Source organism: Protopterus annectens, chromosome 4.part0 (genome assembly GCF_019279795.1).
Source record: "Protopterus annectens isolate FY-2018-M chromosome 4.part0, PAN1.0, whole genome shotgun sequence".
In the NCBI taxonomy this organism is placed as follows: domain Eukaryota; kingdom Metazoa; phylum Chordata; order Ceratodontiformes; family Protopteridae; genus Protopterus; species Protopterus annectens.
This window is the reverse complement of record NC_056733.1, coordinates 751987516-752013666: the sequence shown is the minus strand read 5'-3', so window position 1 is coordinate 752013666 and position 26151 is coordinate 751987516. Positions and strand designations below refer to the sequence as shown.

Genomic DNA, 26151 nt, shown 5'->3' with positions numbered 1-26151 from the left:
AAGAGCAAATTAACAACAACATTTTGTGTTGTATTTGGTGTACACAAGCAAATGCAAATATATAAAGTATGTCCAAGGACAATGAAGTATGGCTAAAGGATATGGTGCCAACGATTAAAAGATGACATTTGGGAGTGACTGAGGAAAAAAAATGACACAGTACTTAACACACTATGCTGTATTTATTGATATAATGAAGGTCTGTAATTCCAGTACATATGCTACATGAAGCCTGGAATGTCAGAAAATACTTATTGATTTGGCAGGGTGGCATGCTAATGCGGGCAGTAGAACAGTGTACACAGTTCTGTAACATATAGATAGCATATGACACTGATAAAATGTGGAAGTAAAATCTGTTGGGACACACCAAAAGCTCTGTGTGAACTAAAAACAAGAATGGTTGCATTTGAAGCAAACAAATCAGAATATAGAGCTGGCAATGAAGACCATATCACACCAGGCAAGGGTACTGCAAACCCTTAAGTCATCTGGACTGGACACCTTTTCAAGACAAAGTTATCACAGACTGGTACACAGTATATGTGATATCTACAGACCTGACATGATATAACATGACTTCAAACAGACTCCAGGTCTGCATGTTTTAAGCAAATCTAGAAACAGAACCATTTTAGAACCCTTGGGATACATACACAGATTGCAGAATCCAGATTTCTGGTCTAGTTACTACAGGTAATGCTGCATCACAGATTAGCACATCTAATTCCCAATAACAACAAGAGAGAACCTGCTGCCATGAAACTTTCTGCAGCAATGCTTATCTACCAGCACTGCTAGGAGCCACAAATTGCACTCCTGTATCAAGGCAGCAACAGGACCCAATGGTAGCATTCAAATGAAAAGGGACAGTGCTCATTAAACTGCCAAACCCTATGAAATGCAGATAGCATAATAAAAAAAAAAAGTGTGTGCGTGTGTGCATGTGTCTGTGTGCGAGCACTCATTAGTTAATTGAGCAATGCTTTCATTGCCTACATATTGGCTCATGTCCTATCTGCACTGACTCTTCAAAGATGGTGACATCAGAAATGAGCACATCTATGCAACACAATGGCAACAATATGAAACATGTTGAGTAAACATAAATGGGGGTACACATGTATGCCTCCATATGTCCACTATATGTGGTACTGGATACCTTCTACAGCTCTACCTTAACACTAGTACACCATTCGGCCACAGTTGCATAGGACTGCTACAACACTACACACCACACATGACAACTACAGTGGGAATTTGTCCTTGTGCTGTTGAAATCACGCTTTAGATGCTTTGATTTCTCTGACAGCACACCACTATGTGCTACAGAATGGGCAAACAGTGGTGCTCTATGCCATACTGCAAAAACCTCAAAATACAGATACATGCAGATATGCAAGGCCAGCCAAAAACACAAATACAAAAAAAAATATCCCAGTGGTGACAAGGAAAACAGCAATTAGAAAGATGCAAAAGAGCCACAGACACACAAACCCTGTCACACCTGTGGTACATTAACTACAGGCAGAATCCAGCATGGTATGCATCAGTGCAGCCAACTAGCAGCTGAGTCTCATTACTGTGGGAAAGCTCATAATGACTTGTTTTCTGCACCATCATGCCTATGCTCACCATAAACATCAGGTGTTGAACAGCTTTAGGGTTAGCAGACTGGAAATCCATGATCTGCCAGAACAATTGTTTGGTGGACCTCATAACCTGCCAGAGAACCACAGTAAGTTATACCACTCTGATAATTCGCAGGCTGCAGCATGTACATCAGCAGCCAGCAGTCACCTTCTCCTCCATTGTACCTTATATGAGCCAGACTGAGGGAGCTCCTTCAGAAGTGGAGGCTGTATCTGAACTCTGCCCTCAAGATTCTACTGTGTGTGACTGTGCTACAGCCCCTACTGTTAATGTGTGCAGTGATACAAATTCTTGTGTGTTGGTGGCTGTATCTGGTGCCTACACCTCAGTCACTGTAAACATTGCAACAAATACAATGAGCCAATGAGATATACCACGTAAGTGCATAAGTAATCCACACTAAAAGTGTACATTCCCATTAAAATTGTACAAGACAACACACTAATAAGTCCTACCTGGTACATTACCGGTGACAAGACGTATCCCTGATGAACCTGAAATGAAAAGCACACATACTGATAACACCCCTAATATCACAGCAAAATCTGTTTTCCACTACCATTGTAATACGTGACATATAAAACACCAACGTGGATGATCTTATTTAGAGTCATGTAGCAGACACCCAACAGTCTAAGAAGAAATGCCTGCGGTACTTAGTTGAAATATCTTTACAGAATGGGTCATAACACAAAAATGCATTAACACATGCCCTTCATCTACAGCTACTTTTATGGTTAGTTAGCACACCTCTATCAAAACCACCACCCTGTGGCATTATGCGCACATCCTACTCACCCAGTCAGAACACTAGGTCAATAGAGCTTCTTCTGGAGCAGGACCAGTGAAATGCAGAACAAAGGTGACAGTAACCATGCATAGAACATACGGCTCCTTTGTGATGATTTTCCAAGTCAAGGTGAACTCAGAAACCCCTCTCAGGAAGTCTCAGACTGGAGAAAGAACTGCAATGTGCTGGCCATCAGTCAGCCTCCTGGGAGAATTTGCTGGCAACATGGGGTAAGACATTGTGAAGCTTAATGGTATTCTTCAGGTACTTTCTTCCCTTTACCTGGGTTTGGGAAAGGAAGAAATGGAAGGAAATGGTAGGAAAGGGGATTACAGAGGCCCTGTCTTTGCAGCTGAGGGCTTGTTTCCTCCTCAGAAGGATGTCACCCTGGTCATGGAAAGGCTAGCTGAAAAGCACTTCTTCCATTCTTCCAAGAAATGGGCATCCAGGATTTTGTTCTTGAATGTCTTCTTCAGGGATAACAATCTGAAACATGCCATCCTTCAGAGACAGACACTTGACCCAACACAACCTTAAAGTACTTACACAATTAGACTTGCAAATTACTTGACATCTAACTGTGAAAGCCAGAGAGAGAGCCTTATGGAGCTCCTTCTTATGCCCATACTAAGATCTTCCAGCTTACCCACAGCCTTCCTAGCTGGGTAGAAATGGAAATGGGAAAGGTAATATGAAAGACTAAGGGCTCTAAACCCCAATATGGTACAGAAGTATGTTCTTCTAAAACACAAGTCTAAAGACTCATCAGATGGTAAAGTGCTTTGCTCACTGGCACCCATACCAGACTGAGGGAATGACACAGGAATCAGCAGTAGAATAGTCAGTGAATGGCTCTAACCACTCAGGTGGTGGGTCTGTAAAACATATTGTCCATTTTAGGGGCTGAAATTAGAAGTCTTTAGGCTGTGCTGATTACATCTCAAATGACGGGCTCCAAGCAAGGCTGTAACTAGGACAGGAAAAAAGCAGCAGCTACCCTGGATGCAAACTGTCAGGGAGTGCAATTAGCAGGTCCAATCATGCAGGAGTGAAGTACCAGCACTGATTTATGGTACATCATGGCCTTTATAAATGAATGCTAATACTGCATTTACAGCTCAGCTGAAATGCTGAATCTCTTAGTATTAGGTGAGTTTGCTGTAGAAACTGTAGCAAGCTACTTGCCTCAGTTTCAAGCATGGAGAGGAGGATTTTCTTCCTCAGTACTGAACTGTGAGAGCACCAGTGCAAGGATCTGCATAGGGTGCCAGATGAACTAGCTATGGTTCTGCACTAAATGAAGGATAATGCAAGGGTCCTCAGGCTTCTTCACCATACACTTTTCCATACACCTACATAGGGGAACGTTAGTACAATGACATTTCCAAACTGTTCTTAATAATCTCAAGTAGATGTCTTTGTCCATCTCAGAAACAGAAGCCTTGAGATTCTATGAATCCTCATAGAATCATATAAGTTTACTAGGGTATTGACTTGGAGGTTATTTCAAGCCTAGCCATTTCAACAGAATGGGATACCACAGATATGCTAGTCAGTACCCAGGACTGTATTTAGTCATGAATGCCCATATGATCCACAGAGTGAGGAAGTTAACACTTACCAACCAAAACGTGAGGAAAAGTGCAAAAAATAACCAACAAGCCACACTGTTTGAGGAAAACCAAAGCACCGGACAGCAACCAGAATATAAGCAACTGTTTAATAAACAAAAAATACAACATTAAATGCTTAACGAATCACCGTGTTTTTCGTCCTCTAACAAACAGACTTCATCAGACAACAATACAATATTAACTTGACATTTATATATACTGACCAAACATTTAAATCATCCAATAGTATTTAGAACTCCATCTCATTAATATGTAATCATGAATCTATACATTTCAAAAAAACTTTTTTCACCAAAACTGTTAAACTTTAAAACTTCTAATACATGGATTACGTGGTTCAAACCAAATGTTATAAAATAATGATTGCATATAAATATATACGCACGCGGACATATATATCAATGGGCTTAACACAACCATATTCTTCATAACAATACTCCCACCCAATGGCCAAAATGAAAATGGCAAAGACAAATATAAATAGATCTATGCAACACTGTTTCATAAAAAATATAAATTAATTCTGTTGTATTGAAATTGATATTAAACAATAATAATATACTTGCAAATAATATAGTGTTAGATATGAAATATTAAATGTTGTTTACCTACAATACATATATTAAATATATTAAATACATGGGTATAAATACATAAATGTATATAAATAATGCCAAATAACTATGTTAATATATATATATACATAAATATTTAAAATACATTCTAAAAATCCACGAAAAATGGAATGAACTTTTTTCAACATATTAAAACATATTTATAATCTAGCTGCCCATAACTTGAGAACGGGTGCAAGGGAAATGTTGTCATTTAAACCTGGGAATTTAATGGCCTCCAAAATAATTTGCCAATACAATTCCCGGTATTCAATTTTGGTTTCCCACAGGCCACCCCTTTCATCTTTCTGAACTTCTTCAATAATAAAGAATAAGAAGTTATGTACTCACCATAACGTTCCATCTGAGTAGGTATCTTCATATGTCTGCAACTTGTGGGATACGGATCCGATCTCGGATCCGAGCCGGCAACTTCTAACATAGCATAGATCCGAGCTCCTAGCTCCTCCCCTTACCCATAATCCCCCTGCCTGCCCTAACTGACCTCAGATCAAGTTTGCCCCATAGCACAACAGATAACAGGCGTCCCAATGGGAACATATGCTAATAACACAAGAGCGATCCAATCGGTCAGGGGGAAGGAGGGGGGGATGGTTGCAGACAAATGAAGATACCTACTCAGATGGAACGTTATGGTGAGTACATAACTTCTTAATCTGAAGCAGGAACTTCATTTGTCAGCAACCTGTGGGACAGAGTCCCCAGCTACCTAAGTCTTGGGTGGCCTTCATGGAAGGATATTCCGGAGCACCGCAGAGCCAAAGGACGCTCTACCTCGGGAAATAACATCTATTTTATAACGGCTGATAAAGGTGTGAGATGAAGCTCAAGTGGCTGTGGAACAAATGTCATCCAGTGGAACCCTAGCCTGAAAGGCTGCAGAAGTGGCAATGGCCCTAGTAGAATGAGCACGGACTCCTTGAGGTGCAGGCCTTCCCGAACTCTGATATGCTAACAGAATACAACTCGAGATCCATCTAGAGAGAGAAACCTTCGAAACTGATTTTCCGAAATTACTTTTGGCAAAGGAGATAAACAACTGATCGGATTGCCTATGACCAGCAGTTCTGTGGATATAAAAACGTAATTGTCTGTGTACGTCCAAGGAATGAAGCTTGTACTCTCCTTTGTTATGAAAGTTGGGGAAAAACACTGGGAGGTTGATGGATTGATTGATGTTCGCTTCTGAAGATACCTTAGGTAGAAAGGACGGGTTGATTCTGAGGTAAACCCTATCCGGGTGAAAAACCAAATATGGTGGTTTGACGCAAAGGGCTTGCAATTCCGATACCCTTTTGGCTGAAATTATGGCCACCAAAAAGGCTGTCTTCCAAGAGAGAAATTTGAGATCAACCGTGGCAGCCAGTTCGAATGGGGGACCAGTCAAGGACTGCAAGACTAAAGATAAATCCCATGGGGGTACCACCTCTTTAACTGGAGGTCTAAGGAGGAAGGTACCCTTGAGGAAGGTCTTACACAGTTTGGAAGTGATAATAGGACCAGACTCTTGCCCCACATGATAGTATGAGATTGCTGCCAGCTGTACCTTGACTGTGGAAGAACTAGCCCCCTGGTGAAAGAGAGAGGTTAGAAAATCTAGAATCGATGATATCGGGGCTGTAAACGGGTCTAAACGACGGTGTTTTGCCCAAATGGTGAAGCGTTTCCACTTACTCCGATAAACCTTCCTGGCGGAAGGCTTATGAGCTGCTATAAGAATGGCTTTAACCGGTGATGAGATGCCGGGAGTCCATATGAGGAGTGGAACTGGATCAACCAAGCCATCAGCTTGAGGTTGACCAGGTTCGGAGTTGGAAGACCGAGAGGATGCGAGATGAGATCCGGAATGGGATCCATAATCCATGGTGGATACACTAGGTGAGACCATAGGTAAGGGAACCACGTCTGACGAGGCCAGAATGGGGCAATGAGGATCATTCTGCTCCCCAGCTGCCTGGCTTTCTGTAACAATTTCAACATCAGGGGTAGAGGAGGGTAAGCATAAAGCAGACCGGGAGGCCAAGCATGAACTAGAGAGTCTCTCGGGGACTTCCCTGGAGGGATCAGAGCAAGTCGTTGCATTTCGTGTTTGAAGGAGAGGCAAAAAGATCGCAACAAGGTCGCCCCCATCGGGCAAATACTTGCTCTGACACTCGGTGGTTGAGAGACCACTCGTAGGGAGTCAGGATAGTATGACTGAGCCTGTCCGCTAAAATGTTGGACCTTCCCGGAATGTGCGTTGCTATGAGAAAGCGGTTGGTGGAAATCGCCCATTCCCACACTCTCGTGGCCTCGCGGCAAAGGGGGTAAGACCTGGTTCCCCCTTGTTTGTTGATGTACCAAACTACCGACATGTTGTCTGTCTGTACTGCAATTGTCCCTACCGGAAGAGAGTTGTATAGTGCTTGCAACGTCAAAAGCACCGCTCTCATCTCTAGGACGTTGATATGCAAAGAGGTCTCTACGTCGTTCCAAGTGCCTTGGACTGTTCTGCCTGAAAAATGCCCCCCCCCACCCCAGGTGAGAAGCGTCCGTGGTCACTGTGTCGACTGGTGGAGGTAGTGAGAAGGGACGGCCCGTGTGGAGGTTGGGAGACTGGAGCCACCACAGGAGCGATTTTCTGCAAACCTTGCTAAAGGAAACGGGGTGAGACAGAGGGTTGCAAGACAGGGACCATTGTACCAGGAGGGTCCACTGTAGAATCCTCATGTTCAACCGGGCCAATGGTAGCAGAGGGATTGCAGCCGCCATAGATCCTAGGGCCCTCAGAATCAATTCCGCTGAAGGAGTTTGCAGATGTAGAATGGCCTGCACGTGTAACATAAGGTTCCGAAGTCGGTCCGGTGTCAGGAACGCAAGCATCTGTCTGGAATCCAGTCTTGCCCCTATAAAATCTAGTATCTGTGTAGGGGTGAGAGAGGATTTGGTCATATTGATGGTTAATCCTAATAGAGGAGCCAGACCGAGAAAATAGTCCCTGCCTGAGCAAAGTAGATGCCTTGTTGGGGCTGTGAGGAGCCAGTCGTCCAGGTATGGAAAGACCTGAATTCCCTGGAGTCTCAGGTGGGCCGCTACTACCGCTAGGACCTTGGTGAACACCCTGGGGGCTGAGGTGAGACTGAAGGGGAGGACCCTGAATTGAAAGTGACTGGCTCCCAGCCGGAAGCGGAGAAACCTCCTGGAACGCCTGTCCACTAGAACATGATAGTATGCATCCTTGAGGTCTATAGAGCACATCCAGTCATCCTCCCGCAATAAGGGGAGGACGGATTGCAACGTGACCATTCGGAACTTTTGTTTGGGTACCACCAGGTTTAGGAAAGAGAGGTCAAGGATGGACCTCAAGTCCCCCGTCTTTTTTGGCACCAGAAAGAACCTGGAGTAAAACCCTGATCCGACTTGATCTGGGGGGATGGGCTGGATGGCTCTTTTTTGTAGAAGCTGCTGGATTTCTGCAGCGGCCGCCTTCTTTTGACTGGGTGGGACGTCGGGAAGGCTTCTGATTCTGGGGTTTGCTATGAAGGGAATTAGGTAACCTCTGGATATAATGCGAAGCACCCAGCGATCTGTTGTTATGGACTCCCATTTTGCCAGGTGCTTCGAAAAACGCCCCCCAACTGCCTCCAGAGTGGAGCAGTCGGGAAACCCCTCAGGGGTTCTGCGTGGGCCTCTCAGAGAAAGGTTCTCTGGACCCAAAATTCCTCGGACCCCCTCTGCCTCTGGGGCGGCGTCCTCCCTGCCCTCCTCTGCCACGAGAGGACTGGTTGTCCTGAGCAGACTGAGACTGATGCGATTTTCAGAACCACATCTTCTTCTGACCCTTTTGTTTCTTGGAAAAGGACCTCTGGGGTGCAGAGAAGCGGACTCCGACGGCAGACAAGGTCTTCCTGTCTTTCTCGCTCTGGACAAGAGTGTCGCGAACGGTTTTGCCGAACAGTGCAGAACCATCAAAAGGGGCATTCGCGAATGACGCCTTAAAAGGTTCTGAGAAGTCACAGTGACGGAGCCAGGCCTGTCTCCTCATGACAAGCCCGACTCCGCCTGTTCTAGCGGCTCCCTCTGTAGCATGAGACAATAGCCGCATAGAGGTATTAGAGATAGAGCGGAGGGTGGCCATTCAGGAAGAGTACAAATCCTTGTCTCCCTCCGACATGGACCCCGGGAGAGAAGCAGCGTATTCCTTAATTAGGTCCCGCTGCATCCTAATAACGTGTGCCATATAGTTCAAGGCCCTCATAGAGAAGGTCACTGAACTGAAGGCCCGCTTCCCAAGATGGTCCATCGCGCGAGACTCCTTGCTCGGAGGATGAACCGTGGGGCTCTCGAGCCAACTCTTTCTTAGTGGCTGCAGCCACCAACATGGCATCCACAGGGGGACCTCTGCTTCAATGTGATCTCTCTGCAGGGGGGCTCAAAATTTTGTCTGGGCATCTGGGGATCGGCTCTACGGTGTCCGGTTCCTTCCAAGCCCTGGAGGATATGAGATCCACCAGGGGGTCAGGTGGAGGGGACATCCAAGAGGTAGATGGTCCTGCCTTGAACGCCTCAAGGAATACGGGCTCGTCAGAGGAAGCCTTGGGGGCAGACCACCCACCTCTGATTTTGAGCATTTCCATGATGTTTCCAAAGGAGACATCCTCAGGGGGTGATCTCGGGGAGCCTTCCCCTTCATCCAAGTCTGTATCTTCTGTGAGACTCTCAGGGGAGTCTATGTGCCTCCTTTTGCACTTTGCCTTGTGGGGAATCTCCTCGGGGGGGCTGTCCGAGGAGTCCTCACGGGCTGTAACCTGTTCCACTGGAACTCCTAAAGGCGCTGAGGCAGGCTGCCCAGAGGTCCGGATGAGGGGAGCCAGGATCAGATGAGAAGGAGTGCAGGAGGGAGCCGAAGCCAGGACCGGAGGCCTGGAAGCACTCGACAGTGCCCTCTCCACCGCAGCGAAAGCCGAAGGGGAGCCGCTCTCAGAAGGATCCCACTCGGATCCGAAGCGGGGATCGGACCCGGTGCCGAGAACGTCGGATCCGAAGGACCAGTGTGCTCCGACCGACGGGCCGAAGCACACCGAATCCCTCGGATCCGAAGCTCGGCCCACAGCTCCGAGAGGTCGGATTCGACAGACTCGAGGGAATAGTCGGAGCTGACGTGCCCAGCACGGTCGGCTCTGACCTACCCCCGGATCCAACGTGGCTCGGCTCCGAGTGCTCTGAGCCCGGAATGCGGGTCGGAGAAGGAGCTATAGGAGCGAAAAAAGGGGTCGAGCTCCCTCCCAGAGGGGGGGGGGGGGGGAGGCAAGAGCACTCCCATCTGCATCTGGGCCTGGATGAATCTCCTCATCATCCGGTCCATATCCGCATCAGACATGCTAAAAGTGGACCTCGACGAGGCCACCGAAGCAGAACTGGAGTGTTGCCTCGATGACCTCAACGGGGACCGGTTCACCTCCTCCTCGGGACCCGGGGAGAAACAAGGGGATCGGGTCCGAGGAGGAGGAGATCGAGAAGACTTGGACGGGGAAGCCCTCTTGGCGGGCGGGGCCGATGAAGAGTCCTTGGCCCGCCGCTTAAGGTGCTTCTCCCGCCGCTTCTCTTTCCTGGCCTCCCTATCCTCCGGAGCTGAAGCGGGAGGCTGAGTCCCGGTCAGAGGAAGGGAGGCAGGGGTGACCGCTACCGGGGTGGTAGTGGGCACCGAAGCACTGGAGGCCGAAGCAGAGTCTGGGGGTAGAAGACCCACCAGAACTAGCTTCGACCTTCGATCCTTGAGTGCCCTGGGGTTGAACGCCACGCAAATCGCGCAACCCAAAGAGAGGTGTTCAACCCCAAGGCACCTAACGCACCGAGTGTGGCCATCAGCCGGTGAAAGCTTGTGACCACACTCAGTGCATTTCGAAAAAATTGCCTTAGGGGCCTCAGACATATTGAAGTAAGCACACTCACTAGGCCCCTAATCCAGTCACACACACATGCTACGACCAGCGGGGGAGGGAGAATTATACTTAAAATACAACAAGTAAGTTAGATATGTAAAAGGAGAAAGGGTAAACCTATCACACACACAACCAGTCACTCAGAAGAAAAAATATAAAAACTTTTTTTCTCACAAAACGCCAAGAGCTCTAAACCTAGCTGTTGCTTGAAGAGCGGCAAACTAGATCTGAGGTCAGTTAGGGCAGGCAGGGAATTATGGGTAAGGGGGAGGAGCTAGGAGCTCAGATCTATGCTATGTTAGAAGTTGCCGGCTCGGATCCGAGATCGGATCCGTATCCCACAGGTTGCTGACAAATGAAGTTCCTACTTCAGATCTTGTATTTAGCTAGGGGACATATTATGGTGTGTCTGTATAATGCATTACCTTCTTTTTTGTTTTTTATATCATTCATGTGTTCATAAACTCTCCTTTTTATTTTTCTCTCGGTCTTTCCTACATAAAAGCCAGAGCATATCCCACATATTGCAATATATACAACACCATAAGACTCACAAGTATTATATGTTTTGCTTACAATTTCTTTTCCCCTTGATTCAATGAATATACTTCGTGTATCAGCCATCCAAGGACACTGTGCGCACATTCCACATGGGTATGTGCCAATTGACTTCATCGTTTTCTTTTTATCTTTATTTTGAAACATCAACCAATCTTTATTTTTAGAAGGGGATGAAACATTAATGTTCAAAGGTTCTTTCTGTTTAAAACTAAGGTCAGTTAGTTTGATAGACGCCAGAACAACAAGGTGACTGTTTACATAATGCATTAACTTTAAATGACTGGCTCAAACAGAAAGTTGAGCTTCATGAGAATTATGTCAATGAAGACGAACATGTTTTAACATATGCTGGCAATTTACAAAAGTTAAATGATTTATTATTTAAATATAAAATTTTAAATATAGATAATACCTATTTAAAATTTAGAATGTTTACAGGCTAAACTGGTACCAAAAGGTTTACGGGTTCACAAGTTTCCCAATAATGTAAAGAAGGTACAAAATTTCATGATTTGTTACTTAAAATGTTTGATAATTGGGGCTTTGAGCTCATTAGAGCTATCATTAAGAATAATGAGGAAGAAATGGATTTCTTGATAAAGCATACTGATTCTATAAATGAAAAAATTATAAAAGATCTTTTGTTTACATTTGATGAAGAAAAAAATAAGTCCTTTGAGTTGAGAAATGATATAGATTAATATATGTATTGTAGGTAAACAACATTTAGTATTTCATATCTAACACTATATTATTTGCAAGTATATTATTATTGTTTAATATCAATTTCAATATAACAGAATTCATTTATATTTTTTATGAAACAGTGTTGCATAGATCTATTTACTATTTATATTTGTCGTTGCCATTTTCATTTTGGCCATTGGGTGGGAGTATTGTTATGAAGAATATGGTCATGTTAAGCCCATTGATATATATGTCCACGTGCGTATATATTTATATGCAATCATTATTTTATAACATTTGGTTTGAACCACGTAATCCATGTATTAGAAGTTTTAAAGTTCAACAGTTTTGGTGAAAAAAGTTTTTTTGAAATGTATAGATTCATGATTACATATTAATGAGATGGAGTTCTAAATACTATTGGATGATTTAAATGTTTGGTCAGCATATATAAATGTCAAGTTAATATTGTATTGTTGTCTGATGAAGTCTGTTTGTTAGAGGACGAAAAATGCGGTGATTTGTTAAGTGTTTAACGTTGTATTTTTTGTTTATTAAACAGTTGCTTATATTATGGTTGCTGTCCGGTGCTTTGGTTTTCCTCAAACAGTGCAGTTTGTTGGTTAACACTTACCAATCTACCTGGGTTTGAGTTTGTGTGGGTGTAGGCATGTGATAGACTAGTATAACATATCAGGAGATCAGGAAATTATGCTACATCATACACTAGCTGAAAGCATAGATGGGTGAGGAAAGACCCGCCATGCCTGGATGGGTTTCAGACCAGGGTCCCTAATAGTCTGCTTTCATACCGAAGACATAAGCTCCCACCAGACATAAATCATCATTCTGATTCCAAAAGGCCCTCAGAAATCTGTGTCTAGCAAATGGTGTGCTGAATGTAGTCAGTAGCGAAGATCTGCGATCAAATATTACTTGCCAAAATTAACTCTTTGCATGTAAGACAGAAAAATAACAGTGGCATTTGGCTTGAGGGCAATTTCCTCAACTGTACACATAGGATGGTGGGGTCCCTTTAATACTTTGTTCAAGTCTCTTGGGTCAATACATATTCTGATTTCAACTGAGCTTTTTTTATGCGCAACTACCATGGAAGACACCCATTCAGTTGGTTCTGTAACTGGACAAATCATGCCTTGCTGCACCATTTTGTCTAAATGGCCTTTGACTTTGTCCTAATGGCTATCGGAACTCTTCTCACTGGTCTGACCACTGGACTGACCTCTGGGTTTAAAGTTTACCTAGCTTGTCTTTGAAAACATCAGCATAATCTGAGAAAATAGCATCTGTGAAACTGGAACTAGGACATGTGCTTACATGATGGACTTCTTTGGTAAAAGAAAGCAGTTTCATTCTTAAACTGTCTCTGAGACCTAATAATGACTGCACAGGTCTTTTGACTACATAAAATTGCAAACTGTACTGTTCCCAGATGAATAGCATGAAAGAACTACTGAGCCTTTGATATGAATTTCTTCACTTCCATAAGCAACAAGCTTCACACAATTGGCCAAATTAAGATGTTCACCAGCTCTTACTCTAGCAAATGTTTCTGCTGACATAACATTGCACTTTGAACCCGTGCCCACTTTGAGCTCTGTGGGTTTACCACTGATCAGGACAGTACAAAACACTTCGTTTTTTGCCAACAAATCTACTGCATTAACCTTTTCACCATCACTGATGCACCATCTACATAGAAAGTAAAGTTGCAGCTTTCTATATGATCAATTTGTTTTTTTGAGTGACCTTTCATAATAAATGAATGAGGCTTGGTTGATTTACAAAGCTTTTGAAAGTGGTTCCATTTTTTACACTTGTGGCATTGCTGACCAAATGCTAAGCACTTTTCTCTTTTGGACTCGTGATTGGCACCACAATTACGACAGTTAACAGTGAGACTTGACTTGGGTTTTGCTGACTCACCCTTATGCTGTATTGAGCTTGTCCGTTTTACTGAGCTAGTCTTAGAACTTGCTGAAAAGGTATGGGCTCTCTCTGGAAATCCTGCAGGGGCTGCAGCTACCATGTGCTTGGGCCTGTTTTTGTTAGCCATGTGCTGCATGCTGTCTACGTTTGCTCTAGAGGTTGCTGAAACCATGCCCTTACCACTTGCAAGCATATTTGTGCACCTTTCTCTATGCTTGTGTATCTGACAAATCTTTGTGGCTTTGCTCAATGTTAAATCACTGTCTCGAAGCAAAATCTTTTTCACTGCAGCATTAATAACCCACACAAGCCTGTCTTTTATCAACTTGTCTTTCAAATCACCAAATCTGCACGTTTTAGCTTTGTTTCTCAAGTCAGTAATATAAGCTGCAAAACTTTCTCCTGGCTTTTGGTCTCTTGTATAAAATAAGTGCTTCTGCAATGTAACATTTGTCTGGGGGTTACATATTTCTCTAAATTTACTTTTCAGGCACGCAGGGTCCTCCCATGATGCAGCTTGTATAACAATATGGCATTTTTCCCCTTTTCCTGCATATACTGCTGGTGCATACACAAACCAACACTCTCTTTCAATGGCTTCTAACTCTGCTAGATTAAGGAGAATAAATGCCTCGTACATGCAGCTTTGTCAGAAAAAGATGCCTGTATGAAAACATCGTATTCCTGTTCAAATACTCTCCAATTCTCTGCAATATTATGATCAAACACAAGTGGACTGGGTCTGCGAAATGCCTCTGCCATGCCAACACACAGTAATAAAGACCCTTGGAATTATGTACGAACATACACACATATACATCAGAAATTTATGCCATAAACTTGTAACTATGCTCAACAGCACAACAGACTGTTCGAAATAACTACACTTTGTAAAATAAGTTTTCGTAACAAAAGAACACTTTGAAATCATTGTACTTTGCGAAACCATCCCTATCAGAGTAAGAAATTACTGCACTTTGCAAATAAATTGTTCACAGCACAAGAAACTTCTCGAAATGGCTGTACTTTGCAAAATAACTCTATACAGTGTAAGAAACACTAAAATGACTGCACTCTGAATAAAATGTACACAGCACAAGAAACTTTTCGAAATGACTGTTCTCACTGCACTTTGCGAAATAGCTGTACTTTGCACACAGTAAACTTTTTGAAATAATTGTACTGTAATAAAGCATGCACTGCAAACACTTTGCACACTCTGAGATACTTTGAACAACTCTAGTCATACTCTGAATAGCTTTAGTCAATGCAAACTAGTAGCACATGGCAAAAAACATAGTTTACTAAAAAAATTTAGCCGCTTTGCTTTTCCATGCTCACTTTGCCCTTTTATTGTACCCGCTTGCTCGTTTGACTTTTATCATGCATCATTTTACTTTTAACATGCTCTTTATGCAAATCAGAAGTAGTTCTGAATGCACTAATAAGTATTTCGAATGTTTGTCATTTCGGCTTTTCCTGGTTTGGGGTTGCCACAGCGGAACTCCGGGCCGCTAATGACTGGCAGTAGATTTTTTTTTTTTAATAAGTATTTCGAATAACTATCAAATATCGTAGTTTCCAACATTTTGTTTAATCAGTAATGCGTTTTGTGCTTTTTGTTTGATTAATAATATGTCTTGTACTTTGCGTTTGATTAATAATGCATTTTTTGCTTTGCGAATGCTTTGTATAATTTTCTTTACAAAATAAATCATTTATGCAAGTTTTTTATTACCTGAAATTCGTTCACCTAACCTGCTCAATATTTATTTATTTTACATTTGTTTACCGGGAAAGTCTGCCTTGGATCAAAGCCAATTTTCAGCGGAGGCCTGGGGAGAAACGTTCCAGATGCATGTCTTTGTAATGTGGGAGGAAATCGGAGTACCCAGAGGAAACACACACGAATGCAGGGAGAACATGCAGACTCCACACAGAGGGCATCCCAGCCAAGAATTGAACCAGAGAACCTATTGCTGTGAGGCGACAACACTACTGCTGCACCACTGCGCTGTCCTAAGCCTTGACTATTAACTATGCACCTCATGGCTTGAAGTTTCACTCTTGATTCCACGTCTAGCACCATGTCGCTCATCCGGTTAGGATAAAACAGATGAACAGTTGTGGGTTTAGTTCAAGCAGCTTTATTATATACAAACACATCAGGATTAAGGCTTAGTAATTTAAACTTAAATAAATTTATAAACAGATTGACTACTGCATCATATATGTTAACACTCTGGCTGATCTCTCAAAATGGCACTGCTGCCTCAAGAGCTCTCTGTTTATATGCACGTGCCCTCACTTTGAAATGCTTCTTAAAGTTACAACACACACTATTCTACATATGTCACTTTTTTTTTGTATAGCTATCATCAGTCAACATTACATAAATTGTTCAATTCCTGCCTTCTGTTATAAAATCATAGGGATTACTACACGTTTGACTCAGAGGTCATTTTAAGCCTAGCTGTTTCAACCCAATGTAATACTGTAGAAGTACTAGTCAATACCCAAGATTGCATTTAGCGATGACTACTCATGTCAAGGAGGGTTGTGGGTGCTATCCCAGTAAGAATTTATGGTGCCCCCTTCCACTCGTCCAGGTTCCTCTTCAACAGTGTCATAGAGGTGCTTTGTTTCACATGAATTGGTAGCCTGTTCCAAAGATGTGGCAGTCGCTGGGAGATAAATCTGTCCGTCCAGCAAGTCCTACTTAAGTCGCAGGCCATATTTAAGTCCCTGGAATGGGTAGCCCTAGACCCATTTGATTTAAGGATATGCAGTAAGTTCATTAGGTTTGGGTCTTGTGTTGTTCTGTAGGCCAGGCATAAGTCTCCCCTAAGAAGTCTATACGATATGAAGTATAGTAACAGGGACTTTAGTCAGTCCATGTAAGGCACATACTGAAGACCCTTGATCTCCTTTGCTAGAAAACTCTGAGGTCTCTCTAACTGGTGCAGGTGCTTAGTATGGTGTATACTGAATGGGGAGTTATACTCAATTATGGGCCTGATAAGTGCTGAGTATATGGGGGTTATCAAACCTCTTTTGCTCTCGAGGTGATGCCTTTACTAATCAAGTGAGCTATGTGGAAAACTTTCCTTACAATGGAAGATGCATGGTGGTCGAAGTTAACGTCGCTGTCAACCTATGATCCCAGGTCCCTTACCACCTCATGGGTACTTACGGTATTGTTGTTGATTTGATAGTGTGATGGGACAAGGTTTGTGCCGAAGGGAACAATGATGCATTTCTTTGCATTCAGTTTGAGACTGTGACTAATGCACCAGTTGTTGGCCTGTGTAAGACCCTCCTGGAGTATACTAACATCACTTGGGGATTCAATGGTTGCACCTAATTTGCAGTCGTCTACAAACTTGGTCAGCCACAACCCTTTAGTTTAGTATAGTATGGTAACCTTAAATCTCACTCCTCCTCTAAAACATTATTCTGCAATAATAAAGACACCCCAACAGGACAAGGTGGTTTAGGATTTCCTGATTTGAACGGATATTTTAGAGCTACACATTAAGGCTCATATACATTGAATTATAGCATTCTGCTTATGCTAAGTGGAAAGGAATGATGAAGAAGCAGGGGGAAATTCAAGAAATAGGAAGAAAGTGGGATTTTGGATGCAGATCCTTAAGGAGAATAATAGCTTTACAGAATACTATATTCATAAACTAGCAGAAAGTATTCTAACAACTAAGCCAACATGAGAAAGGATATTTTGCTGACAGAGGTGACTGCAATTTGGGATACAGAGAACAGGCAAGAGGGGGTTGGAATTTACTGCAAAAAGCTGGCAAAGGAACCAAGGTATTGGGAACAAATAACTAGAGAGCAAAAGGTAACAGACTGGAGACAGGTCAAGAAGAAATGTAAACTGCAGGCTAGACACTATCATCCCTGTCAGAGACTGATAGTATAAGCAAAGGGATAGGGCAATCCTAAGTGACTCTGGTAAAGTTTTTCGTTGAATTTAGAACAGAAACTGCTATTATAAAAGTGATAATTAGGACAGCATATACAATACTGCACAATAACTATAGGAATCGATCTTAGAAAATTTTGGAAAGATAGTGGATATGGAATTCACAAGGAACAATGGGAAGGACATATGTATGGCTCATAAATATGCAACAAAGTCTAGAAGATTTAGGAGTTTTGCTTGAAAATGTTTGCATGGGTATTTTTATACTCCAAGCAGACTCCAAATAATTTTTCCACAGGTAGATGGCAAATGTTGGAAGTGTGATGGAGAAGAAACAGGTAACTGGGGAGACTGTTCTGGGACTGCAACGAGTTGGCAGCTTTTATAAATTCTCTACAGAGTATTCTGTCAGAAATATTGGGGAAGCAAAATTCTGTAACTAAGGAAATGATTCTTTTAAGCTGGGATACAGGATCTGTACTGCCCAGACATACTAAGGCCTCACTGAGCTTAATTCTGGTGGCTGCCAAAAAAGCAAAGAAAATGGAAATCAAAGTCTAAACCAACTGAATATTGTAACAGAGATAAGAGAGCTGGAAGTGGGATCTTTAGAAAAGGGTAGAAACAAAATACATAAAAAAATGGAAATTGTTGGAATAACACATGCAGAATAATGTTTCAGAGGAGGAGTGAGATTTAAGGGAAGGCAGGAACTGAGCAATTTACTTAATGTTGGATTGATGATAATTACACAAAAACTATATATAGTATGTTATTGTTTTAACTGGGAGCATGTTAATATGGTTTGTTTCCTTCTATATAAATATATGTTTGCGTATGTGTTAAGTGATAATTCAATGGAGGTGTTAAAAAATGTGGATAGAGTTGAGTTTGAGTTTTTCCTAGTGAACATCAAACTCTTCACCCCTGCATAGTCCAGGGAACTGTTTGAACATCAGTGTTACTTTCTAATGGTCCAGGCTTATAAATGCTCTGTGACTATTCGTCCTTGAGGTATTCTTCTTACTTATGCCTGAAGCTAAGAAAAGGACACTCCCACTAGTTTCTATGTAAGAAGCTCTCTGTTAATGCCAATTTCTTGTACATGAAATATGTCAACAACTTTTCCCTCCTTCAGCATCAAGAAGTCAGGTTGAATCTCTGACATTTTTGACAAATATTAGTACTGTGCTGTATTCTGAAACAGAAAAGGTAATAGTGTAGCTCATGGCAGATAATTTGATGGCCACATAGACACCTATGGAGATAGTTTGGCATGTGAATGCGGCACTGTGCTGGCAACAGCAAGGAGAAAGAAATGTCTAGTTTTGGGGATATGGTATTTTTCATAGCTGGTGCATTACAATAAAGTATGTATCAGTAAGGGTATGCATACATACATGAATGCGGGAGTTTTACAGTTAAAATATCAAATTTTCATTGGTGATGAAGAAATAACCAATCAAGTAACCAATGAGGAGAGTCTTTAAAAGTACATCAGTGAGTTTCATACACTGGCAAACTGCCACTTTGTTGAGCACTAACTACTATGAATTGGAATATGTTATTCAAGCAAGGTTTACGATTTCAAAGAGGGCTGGAATACTACACGCTAAGAATGTGGGAGTGTTCAGGAGGCACTCTTAAAGATTTACTACTTCAAGCATTATGATGATCCATTTTCTATGGGCAGTATTCCACCATCTATAAGACAAAAGGATGGGAGGCCCATGTCACGAAACCTAGCTGCTATGGAATTGGGACCTAGAGAAAAAGTGTGTTATGCATACTGAGACCTGAGGTGATGTTACACCAAGAAGTTAAAGGCATGGAAGTAGTAGTTGCAACACAAGTGCACAATGACCTTTGTTATAATGCATGGGCAGTTAGCACAGATGAATAATGCTAGAAACCATTAATGAGATGCTTCCTGTGGTACAGGGTTTGATACCCTCAGGCCTTCGTTTGCCTACTGTGCGACCCTGAACAAGTCACTTAACCAGACTTTGAGGAAATACAGAATTTGGGCTAGGTTGCTTAATGGTCACCTGGACTGCATGCCTAGTAACCACCTATGAACCTGTAAACCTATTAAACCTCCAACTGTAGAAAGTCTTTTTATGGGCTCTATTCCACTTATCACTGAATCTGCATCAGCATACTAATACTGTCTGATAATAACCCCTGACAGAGTTTACCAGATGCATAATGGTCTAGCACAAGAGGTCACTCTAGACTCTGGTCCCCACAATCCAGGAGAGCTAAACCATGCTGCTGTAAGTCATGTAGCAACATGTCATTCTTGGGCTCCATGAAACTGTTATGGTGATGGCAGTTCTCTCCCGTTGCCATTTATGGACATATAGTTTCCCTTCAGCTGTCTGATACCTATGTGCTTTCTTGGTGCTCATGACTATGTATTTGTAGTTCTTTTTAGGTGGTACATATTGAAGCAATGTGCGTAGGTCCCACATTCTTAGCTATGTCTGCTGTTCAACACTGCATCCTGTTAGAGAAAGAGTGAAACTTTTTTTTTTTCTTGAACGATCACTCTGAATTTGTGCAAACTTAGAGTGAGACTATATAAGTAAGGAAGTGTGAGGGTCCACTGCTGCAGACCAACCTCCCCCACACGGTAAAATGCTTTAAATGATATTTTACTTACTTTGCTGCTTGAAACTGTGTTTAAACCGCACTTGCGTTAGTGGGTTTACTTCAATGACAAACAAATTTAGGCACAGCAGACCCTAAACGTACAATATACAACATTAATATATACAATTGTATATGCAGCCACTTGATGCATTCGAAGTGAAACCTATAAAAGAATGGTGATCAAGGGCAACACCGAAATGCTGTAGACTGAGCTACAACATGAACTGCATACTGGAAATACAATGGATATAAAAAGTGTACACACCCCTGTTAAAATGCCAGGTTTTTGTGATATAAAAAATGTCAAAACTTTTCTGACTTTTAATGTGACCTATAACCTGTACAATTCAATTGAAAAACAAACAAATCTGTTTGGGGAAAAACTAAACAACGTACAATACGCTGGTTGCATAAGTGTGCACACCCTTAAACTACTACTTTGTTGTGTGTGCATACCCTTAGACTAATACTTTGTTGGAGCACCTTTTGATTTCATTACAGCACTCAGTCTTCTTGGGTACACACCTGCCATCAATTAAAGAGACTCCCAAATAAAGTTCAGCTGTCCTAGTAGGATTTTCCTGGCATTTACTCCATTGCCTGCTACAGCAAAAGCCATGGTTCACAGAGAGCTTACAAAGCATCAAAGGGATCTCATTGTTGAAAGGTATCAGTCAGGAAAAGGGTACAAAAATTTTTTTTACAGCATTGGATATACAATGGAACACAGTGAAGACAGTCATCGAAAAGTGGAGAAAATATGGGGCAACAGTGACGTTGCAAAGAACTGGATGTCCCCCCAAAATTGATGAAAAGACAAGACGAAAACTGGTCAGGGAGGCTGCCAAGAGATGTACAGCAACACTGAAGGAGCTGCAGGAATTTCGGGCAAGTACTGGTTGTGTACTACATGTGACAATCTCACATATTCTCCATATGTCTGGACTATGGGGTAGGGTTGCAAGACGAAAGCTTTTCTTACACAGAAAAACATCCACACCTGGCTAAAATTTGCAAAACAATACATCAAGTCTCCCAAAATCATATGGGAAAATGTGTTATGGTCTGATGAGACCAAGGATGAACTTTTTGGACATAATTCCAAAAGGTACATTTGGTGCAAAAACAACACTTTGCATCACCAAAAGAACACCATCCCCACGGTGAAGCATGGTGGCGGCAAGTATCATACTTCGGGGTTGCTTTTCTTCAGCTGGAACTGGGGTTTTAGTCAAGGTGGAGAGAATTATGAACAGTTCCAAATACCAGTCACTTTTGGCCCAAAACCTTCAGGCATCTGCTAGAAAGCTGAAGATGAAGAGTAATTTCACCTTTCAACATGCTCTAAGCATACATCCAAATCAACAAAAGAATGGCTTCACCAGTAGAAAATTAAAGTTTTGGAATGGCCCAGCCAGAGCCCAGACCTAAATCCAGTAGTAAAATCTGTGAGATGACCTGTAGATGGCTGTGCACAAGAGATGCCTTTGCAATCTGACAGATTTGGAGCGCTTTAGCAAGGAAGAGTGGGCAAATATTACCAAGTCAAGATGTGCCATGCTAAGACTCCTATCCAAGAAGACTGAGTGCTGTAATTAAATCAAAAGGCGCTTCAACAAAGTATTAGTTTAAGGGTGTGCACACACAACAAGATATTAGTTTAAGGGTGTGCACACTTATGCAAGTAGCATATTGCATGTTTTTTATTTTTTATATTTTTCTCCTAACAGATTTGTTTGTTTTTCAGTTGAACTGTGCAGGTTATAGGTCACATTAAAGGTGGGAAAAGTTTTGAAATTATTTATTGTGGTCTCATTTTTTATATCACAAAAACCTGGCATTTTAACAGGGGTGTGTACACTTTTTATATCACTGTATATATAGCATAACGCCACAATATGCAACATCAACTATTACTAGCATTCTCTGCAAACATGTAAGAAATAAGCTAGTTAGGAATTTTACTGTGGCAAAAATGGCAGAGTCACATGCAATATCTGACATAAAATGTTCAAGCCCAAGAAATAGCGCACACTATATCTGCTACTGGAAGACCTACAATAGATAGTGAGTACGGGTATGGTGTAGTCATAGAGAGTAATAAGCTAAGCATACATATAAGGCTCACACACATATAATAGCTGAGATGCATAGAAAAGCACTGCACATCCATAAAGAGATTGTGCAGCACTACAGCAAAATGTGGCACCTAAGGCAATAATAAATATAAATGAGGACATGCAACTCAGCTCAGGAGTGAATAGCTGAGCAGCACAGCAACAGCAGTCATATCAATCTGTGCAGTGATACATCCATATAACTCTGTTCTTAGCAACTGTATCAACACACAAAATGACTACAGGAAACTAGATAACCAAACTGCAGGCAGTGTGACAAGAAGGAAAACGGACACCAAACTTAGCACTTTCATTCCAAATTTAATAAAGCAGAACTTTTTCAGAAACACACTAACTTAGCCATTTAAATAAAAAAATCAAGTAGTCACATGGTATCTGACATCCAATAAATAACCCACAAGACTTTTAAAGACACATTGTCACTAATAACAAAATTAAATAAAATAAAATGGCTATACATATTTATAACTTTTGTGCTGGCAAAAAACACTTAATATTGATCATCTCATTAAGGCCGGGGGCTGTTCGGCCACTAACATGATCTGCCACAAGCTCTCTCGACATTCTAGCAAGATTTTATAATCACCACTGAATAAATGTACATTTACTTTTTCCAAAATGGAAAAAGAAAATTTCTTTAAATTAGAGTGTCTGGCTAGTGTATTAGATTAATCCCTTTTCTTGATGGCAAGAAGGTGTTCATATATCCTTTTATTTAAAGCTCTAATGGTTTTGCCAGTATAAAAATTATCACAGGAGTTGCAGAAACCTGAATACACCACATGTTTAGTATTGCACGTGTAATGATCCCTAGTCTAAATGATCCCATTAATGTGTTTGAACTCAACTGTAGAAGTACAAGTTAGGAATCTACATTGCCTGCATTGCCCACATGAATAAGTACCCAGATTACTACATGTCCCCTTGTGAAACTGTACTAATACCCCTTTCTAAGATGGACTTAATGTTAACAGTTCTTTTATAAGTAAACAGAGGCTTATCCCCGAGTACCTTGGCAAGTTCCGGGTTTCCTAATACAACCTTCCAATTATCTAAAAGAATAGATCTGATCTCCCCCATTTCATTGGTAATTGGAATAGGGACTGCCAAAAAAGAAGTTATGTCTTACCATAATGTTCCATCTGTGTTGTTGATCTTCATCCATTCATCACTGATGGGTTCAGTTCTGAGCCCTCAGAACCGAGTCGGCCTTATACCAATGCTCGTGCCAGACAAAACCTCTTGAGCTAAGATTTTACCCACAATCCCTTTCTTCCTGTTACCTCAAATTGAGTTTGCCCTAATAAGTAAAGCAGAGGTGGTCTCTGAGCAAAAAACCTTAGTCTAGGAAGTGGACCCAAATATCCCACAGGAGCCTCCAGGAGGGAGAGAGAGTGTGACGTGATGAATGGATGAAGATCAACAACACAGATGGAACGTTATGGTAAGACATAACTTCTTTATCCGATGTTGTTAATCTTCATTCCATTCATCACTAATTGGACAGAGTCCCCAGCTACCATAAATCCATGGGTGGCCCTAAGGAAGAACATTCCTGAGCACCACTGAACCAAAGGATGCCCTTCCCCTGGAGACCAGATCTAACTTGTAATGAGTGATAAAGGTATAGGGAGAGGCCCAAGTAGCTGCTGCACAGATGTCGTCCATTGAAGCTCTGGAGTGGAATGCCACAGAAGTTGCCATTGATCTGGTGGAGTGAGCCCTGATGTTTGGCAGGACGGATTTCCTTTCTAGATTATAAATGAAGGTTATACAATCTCTGAGCCATTTGGATAGAGTCACTTTAGAGACTGACTTTCCCATTTTGGGACCAGAGAAATAAATAAATTATTGGTCTGTCTAGATAAAACCTCAATTGTCTGTGAACATCGAATAACTGTAAACAATATTTTCCCTTGTTGGAGAAATTAGGGAAGAACACAGGCAAATCAATAGTGTGATTAACAAAGAACTCTGAAATTACTTTGGGCAGGAGAGAAGGATTGGTCCAAAGTGTAAAATCAGATAAGGCCGCTTGATACAGAGTTTGGAGCTCGGAAATGCATTTGGCCGAAGTAGTAGCCATCAGAAACAGGGGATTTCCAGGACAGAAACTTGATGTCACACATGGCTGCTAGCTCGAATGGAGACTGTGTTAAAGATTGGAAGATAAGCGTTAGACTCAAGGGTTCAGTGGGCTGCTTAAGTGGAGGTCTCGAATAACAGATTCCTTTCAAAAAGGTTTTACTCAGATGATGAGAAATTAAAGAGGAGACCTCAAAACAATTATGAAAATTCGAAATGGCAGCTAAATGGACACAAATATTTGAAGCTGTGGCGCCCTCCTCAAAAAAAATTGGATAGATACTGGAGTACAGCAGAGATGGGTACAGAAAAAGGATCCAATTCTCTATGTCTAGTCCAAATCGCAAATCTCTTCCATTTCTCAGCATAAAGTTTTCTGGTGGATGGTTTATGCAAAGTCAGAATAATGTCATGTACTGGAGAGGAAAAATTACAATGCCTGGCAATCATTGGAAGTGGAGAAGCCAAGCTGTGAGCTTGAGGCTGAAAAGGTTCGGGTGGCTCAGTCCTTGAGGGTGAGATATCAGATCTGGAGTTGGATTCAAGATCCATGGTCTGCAAAGAAGATGAGGCCAGAGAAAGGGGAACCACACCTGTCCAGGCCAAAAAAAAGGGCTGAGGATCATTTTGCTTTTCAGCCGAAGAGCTTTCTTCAGAACTAAAGGAATCAGAGCATAAAGAAGTCCCGTGGACCAATCGTGGATAAGTGCGTCCCTCAGGAATTCCTCCTGCAGGGGAATTAGGGCAAAGTAGTTGTTGCACTTGTGGTTGGACGGGGAGGCGAATAGGTCACAGCAAGGCTGGCCCCAATGGCTGAAGATCTTTGCCGCTAAGTTGGGGTTGAGGGACCACTTGTGAGGCAGGAGAATGCACCTGCTCAACTTGTCTGCGATCATGTTGGAAATCCCCAGGATATGCGTTGCTACCAGAAAGCAGTTGGAAGCTATCGCCCATGTCAAACTCTCATGGCTTTTTGACATAGGGGATAAGACTTGGTTCCTCCCTGTTTGTTAATGTACCAAACTATTGACATGTCCGACTGGATAGCAACTCTTCCCAAAGGAAGGGCAGTCTGAAATGCTTGCAAAGCTAAAAGCACTGCCCTCAGTTCTAGAACATTTATATGCAGATTGGCCTCTAGAGCGGACCATGTGCCTTGGACAGCCATTCCCTGATGATGCCCCCCACCCTATCAGAGAAGCATCCATGGTCATAATGGCACTGGGCTGAGGGGAATGGAAAGGCTGGCTCCAAAATGCTGTGTCTGGCTTCATCCACCAAGTAAGATCCAGTTTGCACCGTAATACAAATCTGGTAAGACAACGGTTGACGGTTCAGATACCATTGGGTCAACAGAAGCCACTGTAAGAGTCTCATATAATATCTTGCTAGGGGTACTAGAGATATAGATGCTGCCATTGACGCTAGCAACTGCAGAACTTGTCGAGCCAGGACCAATTTGTGACAGAGTATCACTCGGACACCACGTCAAGTTCAGA

At 42.2% G+C, this 26151-nt stretch overlaps 1 protein-coding gene across 3 annotated transcripts in view; it reads right to left on the bottom strand.

Annotated features, from left to right (window-relative positions):
- The window catches only part of TANGO2 (transport and golgi organization 2 homolog), a 1196336-nt gene that overhangs the window by 74609 nt on the left and 1095576 nt on the right, over positions 1 to 26151 (bottom strand). For 2 of the 3 annotated variants that reach the window (XM_044068705.1, XM_044068706.1), the window contains one exon: positions 2109 to 2147. The exons of the other annotated variant lie outside the window; for it this stretch is intronic. In XM_044068705.1, coding sequence (XP_043924640.1) covers positions 2109 to 2147 — 39 coding nt within the window. The remainder of the gene's footprint in view (positions 1 to 2108; positions 2148 to 26151) is intronic. 3 annotated transcript variants of the gene reach the window in all.